Source organism: Berghia stephanieae, chromosome 1 (genome assembly GCF_034508935.2).
Source record: "Berghia stephanieae isolate SIO BIC M18660-M18661 chromosome 1, UCSD_Bste_1.3, whole genome shotgun sequence".
Lineage (NCBI taxonomy): Eukaryota > Metazoa > Mollusca > Gastropoda > Nudibranchia > Aeolidiidae > Berghia > Berghia stephanieae.
The window spans coordinates 100,961,264-100,973,763 of record NC_088360.1 but is presented as its reverse complement, the minus strand read 5'-3'; the positions used below and the strand labels follow the sequence as shown (position 1 = coordinate 100,973,763).

The following is a 12,500-nucleotide window of genomic DNA, read 5'->3' as shown; positions in this document are numbered from 1 at the left end:
ATGATTTGGATGGACTGTAAAAATCGATATTATGATAACTCTTTGAATTGGGGGGGAAAACTGAGTTTTATCATAACGTAAAAACAAAATATTACGAGTCATCAGAATATATCCTTTGTACACAACAACGCCCCCCCCCCCCAACATTTTTTTTTCTCCGGCACACATCCGGTATAGATATAGATATACGCGCAGTGATATTTTGACCCCAATTGGATTCAATAGTCTGATGCCACGTCGCCCAGCAACGGCGGCCATCGTGGTTCTAAACAAAGAAAATTGGTACGTTTTATTCTTCATGCTGGCTAGAACTTTTCATATGTCTTGTGATCAGAATGTGTAAAAGTCAAAACATGATCAGATTTATAATTTTTTTTTTTTCTCTGGATACGCTTTTATGCTCATAAGGGCGTCCGCCATTGTTCCGATAGTTTAGAGCCAGTTGCTAAGTTACTAGCTATGCGTCAATACGAGGGAAGTGACGTCATGAGTGTTGAAGGCTATTATAATTCTTAATATCAAATGGCTAAATTCGAGAACCAATCATTTTAAGAATAAAAAATGATCAGGAATAACGTAGGTGAGGTCACCAAGATGAGTATAATAAAGGTATAACATTGGTGAGGTCATCAGACGGGTATAATAAAGGTATAACATAAGTGAGGTCACCAAAAGGGTATAACATAAATGTATAACATAGGTGAGGTCACCAGATAGGTATAACATAAATGTATAACATAGGTGAGGTCACCAGATGGGTCTAACAAATGTATTCCAATACTCTGGAGATTGAAATTTTGAATTCTTTCCCAAAACTTGATATCGACGTAATACCAGTTTGTCACTGTAGGTCACATGTACTATGTGCTTGTACTTGATGACTAATAGTGACGAATTTATCAGATACGCAACCAACTCCACGACCAAATAAATATTTAGTCTATCACATTTTGTACTTCTTGTTTCAAGTCGGGTGTAAAAAATCCCCCAACAATTCAAACAGATTTCTGTAAAGCATCAGCAGTGTCGTATTGTTTCTGAACATGCACTGTGTGTATTCATTGGCCCTAATATGTGGTATAAACAATCTACATAGTGATAAATATTCGTGCACTCCATTGCCTCCCCCCACCCCACCCCCACTCCACCACTCATCTCAATCTACGTCCCTCCCTTCCTTCTTATTTTATCTTTGTTATCAAGTCTTTTAAATCTTTAAAGGCGAGATTGAATATGTTTGATTCAATCTCAACGTATCTGCCGTATTAAAAAAAAAACAAAACAAAAAACAAACAACCCTAACATATTTTTGAAAATTTGGCCAGAAAACTCGTCCTCCAATAATCGACCGATTAAAATGACTCTCTGGAAAAAAAGGGTACATGAAACAGTGGCAGAAAAAGCAAGAAAGTGACAGACAAGAGTAAAAATACATCCGAAAAATCAGCCTTCCTGGACTGGGTCATTTTAATCGGTCGGTATTTGAAGGACAAGTTTCCTGGCCAAAATTCTATCTACGTTTCTTTTTTTTCATATTGTGACAGAATAATAAATTCAGGATCACTACGTGACCTTTTCTTTAGCTAAATTTTTAATTACCCCACACTAAATCGTATTAAGTTGTGAAGTTAATGAAATTCCCAAACTGATTAGCTCTCATGGTATATTAAAATTGTTTCTTTTCTATTTTATACAGAATATATAGACTAGGTGCTAAAGTGTTTTATAATGCTACAATGTCCGATCCCTACCCCCCAATATATAAACAATCAAACAAAAAATAAAAAATTTAAAAAGCGAGAAAGAAAATTGTCGATTGTGGGATTTGAACCCACAAGTCTATTCGTTAAAATAGTACCCCGTCGCTGTAATCTGAGATGCCATTTTTCTTCATTCCTGAGAGAAAACGAGGTCCCAGGTTTGAGAGTTTTTTTTGCCAAAATGAGGTCTGTTTAAATCCATTGATATTTGAAGGACGTGTTTTTCAGGCCAAATTCATTTTTAAAACCGTTTTTTTTCTAGAGTACGGCAGTCAAAATTTGAATGAAAAATAATATCACACGGCTCCCAGTATCTGGCAAGCGACGTGACACACGTAATTATTATATCTATTTCCTTTTAACGAGCAAATATGGAGAATCCTCGTTGTCATAATAATTTTAATCCTCTTCTCACGACCAGATGTTATCATCTGTTTCACGCATGGAAATGGAAGAACAGGTTGGATAAAGATAAAATAATGATGTAATTTTTTCTCTCACAAACATATGTGTTCGCCGTGCGTATTCTAACCGCAGTTATTTTTCTAATACTTGATTTATTACTACTTACTGATTTGTCGAGTAAAATTGCTTTCAGCAGGAACAAAAATGTACGATGAAAAATATTTTGCTTTACAATATTTTTTATGATTAAACGCAAGGAAATTAGCGGGCCCTTTTATGATTGGATGACCATTTGTTAAAAAAAATACATTTACAACCTATAGATAGTATGCACTTGGCAAAAAAGCTCACAACATTGCCATCCGGAAGTATAACGGATCAACACATAAAACTGTTTAATAAAGTTTAGTTAGAATTACTCATAAACGCGGATGGCTAAAAAACAATAACAAATACCCGAGTGACGTCAACTTCATTCTATCTAGATGGAAATTTTAAAGCGTAACTTATAAAAAAGTTCTTCAGAGCCGTGAGGCCCGCGGAGCAGGAATTTATCCCGATTTCAAAGTGCAATAGCAATTGCTTACTATGACGCTAGTCTATCGCAAAGTACTTTCCGCCAGATCTAACAGACCTAGCTACCCACTTATTGCTTGATGGACAGGTGGTCGGAAAAAAAATCTCGACTACACCCGGGATTGATCGTTGTCCCTTTGCGTGTGAAGCGAGTGCTCTACCAACTCAGCTATCGGGACCCACAGCTTAACATATAGCCCAATATAAATCTATCAGAATTCAATTACAAAAGAAATATATTATGAAACTTGACATATTTTCTTGTTTGTCTCCCACAGATTTTTGACTGTGATTTCCTTCCCAAGACCGTCAAGTATATTCATAACGGATCTCCTCTCCTCCAAAGAGATACAGTCAAATTCCTTGTCCACAAATTCACCGACACTCATACTTATACAGAGCAAGTCGAACTCAATATCAAGGTCAAAAATACGTCACACGAGGTCATTATCACAAAAGGCCTTCGACCAATCGTCGTGCCTGAATATCACGGGATCTCAAACGTCATCGATGCGTCAGCTCTTCGTTTCCGACACACTTCCAACCAAAACGTGTCCTGTGTCGTTGGCTTTACGACTTTTTTCTCCCCATGGCCCGTTGCTGGACACATTGTCATGGGCGAAAGGCGACAAGTGGTGGAATCCGTCAAGAAAGATTGCAGGGAATTTTTGTTCATGAATCTCCACTACGAGCATACGAAATCCCCTACACCTGATGTGGATTACCTTCCTCTAAGCGTTGAACTTTACGACCCAAGCTTGCGGGATGAGGTCATCACAGAACGTATCTACCTCCCAATTCACATCAAAGGGGCTTTCCCCAACGCCCCTCCAAAGGCATCTTACATCAACATGTACATCATGGACGTGGACCAGTTTGTTCTTTCCACTGTAATCCCTGGTGTTATATCCGCCGAAGACTACGAAACTAAGGAAAGCCAACTTATCTTCAACATGTCAAAACCATTCAAAGAAGGTGGCGGATATTTAGTTCATTTGGATAACCACGCCAAACCAATCTCCTCATTTCTTCAAGATGATTTAGATAATCACCGAATTGCATATCGACCCCCACCTTTCAGCTACGCCAACCAGCGTGTCTACGATGCAGAATTTACAGTCTTTGATACACATTTTGCCAGCAGCATTCCGATAACGCTCCACGTGGCTGTGAGACCTTCCGAGACTAAAGCCCCACGAGTTGCCATCAATACAGGTCTCACACTTTTGGAGGGACAAAGCAGGCAAATCACGAGTCAACATTTTAGGGTAAGAATATATTTGATTCGTATTTCATTAAATCGTCATAGTGTTTTTTAAAAAATGTTCCTGATTTTTTGGACTTCGTCGGGAGACAAATAACAGAACAAAATAATATGTCAGACGAAAAATCAATTCTATTTGGTTAAATGGTGCAACAAGGACCGAAAAATGACTTATGGCATCATTTTTGGTGTTCTTCTATTCTCCCGATGAAGGCCAAAGGCTGAGACGTTTACTATTTTAGTTATTTTCGCAATAGTTATGAATCATATTTACTCTTCATTTTTTTTCTGACTTTCAAATGAAATACCTAAGTTTTAAATAGTAACCTAAAGTGTAACCACCACGTGATCTATCGGAATGAACAAGATGACAGCATTTGAGTTTACAATCGGAATAATCAGAATTCGATAATTTAATCTTTTTAAAGTTTAATAAAGAAAACTTACCATTTTACTAAAGACAAAAAAATTCACCTCATGTCTATAATAAGATAGAGGTCCACCCATAATACCATTTTGATACGATTGATGACATAATATGGTAAAGAGGTATGTAGTGTACCTTAGTATATAATGCAATTGCGCTTTCATCATTCTCTAAAATACCAAGCAATGAAATGATCACAGTGTGTATTTGAAATGTGTTTGCGCGCGCGCGCGTGTGTGTGTGTGTGTGTGTTTATTTATTTGTTTGTCTTGAAATACATAGATGTAAAGTGTAGTCTGAATCCTTTATTTGAGAGGCTACTACAACGACCAAGGAGAAGAAGACTGAGAAGATATAATATGTTGAAAATAATGTTTTCAGGTAGTTGACAAGGACGACCTTCATCGTGTCCGAATGTACGTAAAGGGAGGTCTTCAACACGGGACCATCACTGTCAGAGGAAAACACTCCGTCATATTCTCTATGCAAGACATCAGGAACGGAGATGTGGTCTACAAACACGATGACAGCGACTCCAAGAGGTGAGGTCATAGTTACCTTGTACTCCCCCCCCCCCCCTTCAAATACATAAGGCTAAATAATGGTACCGGAGTTTATCCGTAGCCTTCGTTAACAGAAACCGTAGCCATCGTAAAACACTGCCGTACACTGGAGACTCCCCCCCCCCCCCCCCACACCCCCCCACCCCTCGCCAAAGAAAAAAAAGATAAGAAAAAAAAACAACAAAACAAACCAAAACACATTTTCAAACGTTTGGTCATCAAATTAGTTTTTCAGCTTTCCATCAATTAAAATGGCTCTCGTCTTCTCAAAAGACTCAAACCTGACACTTCATTGAAGACTTCACGAAATCCCAGGTTCGAAACTTTTGACAAGATTCTGGTCATTTTAATCAATCGATATTTGAAGAGCGAGTTTTTTTGGGCAGAAAAGTATAAAATGTGTTTTATTTTGATTTTCATCGTGCGGCAGTACAAGGAACGGGCTGATAGGGGTAGTAATTAAGTGTGAGGTTTTACTTGAAAGTAACGATAAAGATTAGCTGCCGATCAGTGCACGTGCCCATGATAATAGCTCTGCGTGTGGTGTACGTTGAAAAGACCGGCCAATTTGACGCTGTTGTACTTCATGCCGATAAGTAAAAGATTCTCGTTCTGAGGTGAATGCAACTCAATGTTTGAGAAGCGTGTTTGCTGTTACGTATGTTTCATTAAACATCGATGGCAGCAGCTTCTTATGGTTCACACTATTATGTTATGACGATCGACCCAATCAGCAAAGTCCGGTCCGCATTCGTGCACCGTCGCGAACCCGCCTGGTAGCATCGTCACAACACACCTTTCGACTAGATGCTCTGCCGTTTCGGGTTCTTGTCCACAGCGTGGACATAAAGGACAGGAAGTTAGACCCCACTGATGTAACGCACCGGCCGTTAGGCAGCTCCTCGACCGAAGCCGATTCGCAGCTACCCAGTGTCTCCTCTTACTGGTATCAAAGCCTGGCAACTTCTCACCAAGCTTAGAGGAGTGTAGGTCCCCGCCCCCACGAGGGATTGAATTCGTCCAAACCGACTTCCATCTCGTATGTGCAGCTCTGTCCGTAGTCAGGGATTCTGCGTACAAGGGTTGCCGGGACTTATTTCGGCTCGAAACGGGGGCACCGTTCATTATGCGCATGAGAGGGGTATCCCCATTCCCTCTCTCTTTGATCTTACTCAGCCAGTTTCCCGTAATGGTCTCTCTCCGGACATCGGGGGGCTGGATCGCTGCCATTACCGGGCCCCATTCTCTAGGGGTTGTTGCTAGCGTTCCCGACACTATGTGCATCGACTTGCGAAGTTTTACATCCACCTTCTCAACGTTTCTGCTTCTACCCCACACTGGAGCGCAATACTCCGCGGTGGAATAGCATAGTGCCAGGGCGGATGTTCTCAGGAGCGCTTGGCTAGCGCCCCAAGTCGATCCCGCCAGCTTCCTCAGAAGACTATTCCGCTTCTCTATCTTCCGGGCAACCCCTTCGAGATGAGCCCGATAGGTAAGGCTGCGATCCAACGTCACCCCTAAATATTTCGGACGCGGCTCATATGGGAGTGGCTGGTCCCCGACTAGGACATTCAGTTTACGGGTGTGCCAACCACTGCATAAGTGAAATGCAGTGGCCACGGTTTTTGAGGTGTTCATCTTCAGGTACCACTTGTCAAAGTAGGATTTGAGTCTGGTGACGTCCTCGCTGAGTACGCTCTCGAGACGGGTCCACACTTTACTCTGAGTAACGAGTGCCCAGTCGTCTGCGTATCCCAGCCTCAGGGAGGAAGTGTTCGGCATATCGCTAATGTAAACGTTAAACAACATTGGCGCAAGTACCGACCCCTGAGGGACCCCATTCTTCAATTTCCTTACTTTGCTCGTGACGTCTCCCAGCGCGACGTGGAATTGCCTTTCCCCTAAGATCGAAGAGAACAACTTCAAGGTCTTTTTGCACCTTATGATTTTTGCAAGTTTGAGCATTAACCCATCGCACCAGACCGTATCGTACGCCGCTGATAGGTCTATAAACACAGCACCTGTTTGCTGTTTTCTCTCGAACCCGTGCTCAATATGCTCTGTAAGGGCAATGACCTGCTCCGTGGTGCACCTCCCTTCCCTGAAGCCTGCCTGCTCAGGTGGCAGGGCAGCGTCTAGGACCGGCCCCCATCGGTTTAATAGAACACGCTCCAACAGTTTGTAAAGACAGCTCAGCAGCGATATGGGTCTGTAACTGTCTGCCTCCTTCGCCGGCTTCCCTGGCTTCAGGATGGCAACTATCTTCGCATGCTTCCACACTTGTGGAAGCTTTCCGTTTGCAAGGATGTCAGACATTGCCTCTGCTAGCCAGGCCCGTGCCCTGGGGCCCAGATGCGTCACCATATCGGGATATACACCATTTATCCCAGCTGCTTTGCCGTTCTTCACTTCGCTAATGGCTGCACCCACTTCTCGGGACTGAACGGGGCCGTCCAGTCCGACTCCTCCGCAGGTAGCGAGTCCAAAATCGTACGGTACGCCTTGCGGACACCGCGCTCAAAAGCCTGATTAGGGACCCGCTTGCTACGGTTCTTAATATTCTTGGCAATTGTGTCTGCCTCGCATTCCGGTGCAGCCTTCGCGAAATTCCGATCTGGGTCCAATTTCTTTATCAAACGCCAAGCGTGGCGGCTGGAGTGTGTAAAGTCGAGACTTTCCACGGTCTCCTGCCACCGTTGCTTCCTTCCCTCTGCCAGAGACTGGAGTAGTCTATCGGCTGTGTCCTGGGACTGGGTCTGCTGGTACTCTCGGTACAGCTCTTCCGACTCTGCTGTCCAGCAAGGGGTGTAGAATTTCCGTTTGCCCCGTGGAATAGAGCGTTGAGCGCTCTTAACCAGTAGCCTACTAAATCTGGTTATATTCTTGGACTTGGGAGGAATGGCAGGGCAGACCTGCTCGATATAGGAACTGAATTCCTCCCAGTCAGCCTTCCTGAAATTCCATCTGCAAAGTGGGAGAGACTGCACCCTCGGTATTGTCACCCCAGCTGTGACAAGAACCGGCCTGTGCTGGCTATGCGGAAAGTCCCCGAGGACTGTCCGCTTCACCTGCAACGGTTCACCGTTCGCGCCTTTCGTTACGAGGGTGAGGTCTGGAGTATACTCCTTCTTATGGCGGGTACCCCGGAAGGTACCCTTGGCTGTAGGATCGTATACTAGGTGTAGATCATTACAGTCCATCCATGAGCGGAGTTGTCTTCCTGCCTCGTTGCAGTCTCGGTAGCCCCATTCGTGATGGTGGCTATTAAAGTCTCCCAGACAGATGGAAGGATGGCTGACCACCGGTACCGGTGGTGTAGTCCAAGTCGCTCTAGGTGGTTTGTAAATATTATGCAAACACAGTCCACCTACTTCCACGGAAATTCGGTTCACCCCATTGCTGTCCGTTACGCTCTCAATGACCCTTACCTTCGATGGCTCTTTAGCGTAAACGCTAACCCCTCCTTTGAGCCTCGAAGTGTCCTCGCGTTGGACCACCGTATAGCCTGGGATCTGGAATCGGGAAGATTGCGCGCCTGAATAAAGGTGGGTCTCCTGTAAAAGGAGGATATCAAAGCAATGAACGGCCAATAGCTTTGATAAAAGCTCATTTTTTGCCATACTCTGGCTCTCGACGTTCAGGGACAATATACGCGTCAGTTCGCCATCCCCGCCGTCGCATTTTCCAATCGGCAGGCCGCGAATCGATTGATGCATGGGACGTTTGCTTTTTTCTCGGACGTGCCGACGACCCGGGCGACACGAACGCGGTATTATTTGGCTAGGCGGCAGACCGCTTCGCCATTGACGGGACTGGTTGGGACTCGACATAAGGACAATAGTGTGGCGCCCGGGATAGGGCTGCTATTCGGGCACCGGGTTTGGATCAAATTTAGTCACACACCGGGGCGAGCAGCTCATGTGGCTCGTTGGCTCGATACCCGGGATGGTCTCGTGACGGTCGACCGGGATTTACACCTTTGCCCTCCCGTGTGCCTCAAGCCCCCTCACCAACTGCAAGGTAAAGATCCACGAGGGGGAACATCGATGGCGACTTGCTTATTTGGAAACTTAGAGAAATGTATCTCTATTCAACAATAAATGGTCCTAACATATAAAAGGTTTACGTCTGTTATTATTATTATTATTATTATTATTATTATTATTATTATTATTATTATTATTATTATTATTATTATTATTATTATTATTATTATTATTATTATTATTATTAACCGTTCCATCATACTTCTACCCAGAGATCGCATCGAGCTTCGAATCAGTGACAGCGCCAACACCGTTCTGTCCTCATTCCCAATCACCATCATACCGAGAGATGACACACCTCCCTATTTGGTCAATAACATTGGACTACAGGTAAGAACATCATATCCCACCCCCCCCCCCCCCCCCGCAATATCCACTAAACGTGCTCAAAGCGCTTTACAATTTTGGTCCGTGGCCAACAGTACCATGATGCCTATCAGGCGATATTACTCATTTTACACCTGAGTACGATGAGAGAATGTGAGTAAAGACCCTTATCCAAGGACTCACTATGCGCCGAGCGAGGCTCGAACCCAGGACCTTCCGATCAGAAAAAAAACAACAAAAAAACTTGAGCTTTTATATAGCGCAATATCCATTAAACGTGTTCAAAGCGCTTTACAAGGGGTCCCTGGCCAACAGCAACACATAACATGTAGGACGAGACATGACAGGCGTTATTACAAATTTTGGGACAGAGACAACGCTGTTAACAGCCAGGTACTCATTTTACACCTGAGTACGGTGAGAGAATGTGAGTCAAGAGCCTTCTCCAAGGACTCAACTGTGCGCCGAGCGAGGCTCGAACCCAGGACCTTCCGATCAGAAAGCGATTGTCATACCACTAGGACACATAACCGCACAAATTAATCCTTGGAAAAGGCTCCTTACTCAAATTCTCTCACCGTATTTAGCGTATAATCAGTACCTGGCCGGTAACAACGTTGTCTCTGTAGACAAATTATAACGGAAGAGCGTCTTGCAGGCGATATGTTTCGCCCTACATGTTAAGTGTTATTTGGTGTTGGGCTTGGGCCCCTTGTGAAGCGCTTGAGCATGTTTGATTTAGTAACTATTGCGCTTTATATAAGCTCTGTTTTTTTTCTTTCTCTATATATTCTGTCTTACTTCGATCTCTACTGATCATTCTAAGAAGATTTTTTTTATCACTATTGTCAATCTTCCACAATAAAACACTTTATGGAAGTTAAGCTTCTCTTCTCTGCCCTACTCTAAAAAAAAACAAAAACAAGTGATAATAAAATTTTGGCCGGAAAACTCGTTCTTGTGCGGCACGTTGTCTTTTGGTATGACAATCTCTGTCGGATCGGAAGGTCCTGTGTTCGAGCCTCGCTCGGCGCGTAGTTGATTTCTTGGAAAAGGCTCTTTACTCACATTCACTCACCGTACTCAGATTTAAAATGAGTACCTGGCCGTTAAACGCGTTTTCTCTGTCCTAAAAAATTGTAATATCCCCTAACAGGCGTCATATCCCGTCCTAAATGTTAAGTGTTGCTGTTGGCCAGGGATCCTTTGTAAAGCTTTTTGAGCACGTTTAGTGGATATTGCGCTATATAACAAAAGCTTTAAAAAAAAAGTTTTAAAAAAGCTAAAAAAATAGCTTTAAAAAAGCTCAATTTTTGAAAAATCGATCATTTAAAAAGTGCCCCATTATATCAAAAACTCTCATACTTGGGACCTCGAGGAAGATTTCGACTATTTCTATTTCTTATACTTTATAATATATTTCCAGATCAACGAAGGAGGTATGAGAAAGATATCCGAAGACATGCTTCTGGCTCACGACGCTGATTCTCTGGACGGCAACATCATCTTTACCGTGCTGACCTCACCTGCCGCTGGAGACATTATTAGGTAAAATATCATCAGCAAAAACTCTCTTTTATCTGACCTCATTCCCCTGGCCGAGGTGGTCGTGTAGATAGAATGCGCTTGGCTAAGAATCTCACAACATTGCCGTCCGGAAGTGTAACGGACCAACACACAATACTGTGTGTATCCATGAACGTTTATAGTCAGGTTAATACAGTTCACTGAGAATTACTCATAAACGCGGATGGCAAAACACGATACCAAAGACCAGAGTGACGTCATCTTCATTCTATCTATAGATAGTATGCGCTTGGCTAAGAAGCTCACAACATTGCCGTCCGGAAGTGTAACGGATCAACACACAAAACTGTTTAACCTTGAACGTTTATAGTCAGGTTAATACAGTTCAGTGAGCATTACTCATAAACGCAGATGGCCAAAAAAACAAAAACAAAAAAAAAAAAAACAATAAAAAGACCTGTGTGACGTCATCTTCGAACCAGCTATAGACACGAGAGATGATTTTGCATTAACTCAGTCAATCCTAGAGATATTTGCTACATTTCAAAATTGGAGAAAAAAAATGTATTAAAAATGGACCTGTGCATATAATATTATAGTTTTATTCAACTACCATTAACATGTAAAAGTTAAAAACATTAGCTTTGATAGTAGATACGCCAATAATTAATCTCAGAAAAATGTAATAAATAGGCATGGGGTAAAAGTAACCCGGGTTAACTACGGATATAATCGATTTAAGGGTTGAACGGGTTAAGCCCCCCCCCCCCCCCACACACACACACCCCACACAGATCCGTCCTCAGCTTTCCTCATTAATATTGGGCTGTCCATCCTTGTCCATTCCTTGAATTTTATCCACCCAGCATTTTGTTTTCCGTCCGTCTTCTGCTGCCTCAATCAATTGGGCACGACGTGCACGTATTTGCAGGTCTGATAATCGAAGGCAATTGTGGGCTTGATTTAACATTGTTGTAATGGATTCTCTTTACTGTCATCAAAAATCTCTTGGTGTAACTCTGACGGATGATGTTACCCTCAGGTTTTATGGACCTTTCAATTTGTCAAAAAAATCTTATACCTGAGAGGTCGCTCAGGTTTGATAACTTAAGATAAAGTGAGGATCATACTTGTGAGTTATCGTCTCTAAACGTATATCATGAAGATAAAGAGTAAAATGGCTCATAATGTGAAAGAATGCATACATTTACAACGTTTTGGTCTTAAGGTAAGACATGTTTTATTTTGTATAATCTCATTTTTCGGGCATCATTCCTCATCCTACCGTTTGGAGACATATTATCTATAGAACGAATGAAGGTTACATCACTCATCTCTTTGTGGTTATTTTAGATGGCCAGTTGTGTGATTAGTTCTCATTAACTTCTCTCAATCAGACTGTAAACGTTTAAGGTTACACATTGTTCAATGTTGCTACAATTGATTTGGCGGACAGAACAGGAAAGAATTTTATTTAAACTCATATAACCTGTATATAACCCACCGTCTCAAGTATGTCGGTATTATTTAGGGATGGTCGGAGGATCAAACCTCTGAAGTCTCGATTTTCACGATCGGCGGATCAAAACTCTAAAGTCTCCATAC

General features: G+C 42.6%; 1 protein-coding gene across 1 annotated transcript in view; it reads left to right on the top strand.

The window, feature by feature from the left end:
* LOC144962548 (FRAS1-related extracellular matrix protein 1-like) overlaps window positions 1-12,500 on the top strand; it is a 118,837-nt gene that overhangs the window by 77,856 nt on the left and 28,481 nt on the right. The window contains exons 3-6 of the mRNA XM_078895577.1: window positions 3,020-4,009; window positions 4,814-4,974; window positions 9,254-9,371; window positions 10,795-10,916. Of these exons, the coding sequence (XP_078751703.1) occupies window positions 3,020-4,009; window positions 4,814-4,974; window positions 9,254-9,371; window positions 10,795-10,916 (1,391 nt within the window). The remainder of the gene's footprint in view (window positions 1-3,019; window positions 4,010-4,813; window positions 4,975-9,253; window positions 9,372-10,794; window positions 10,917-12,500) is intronic.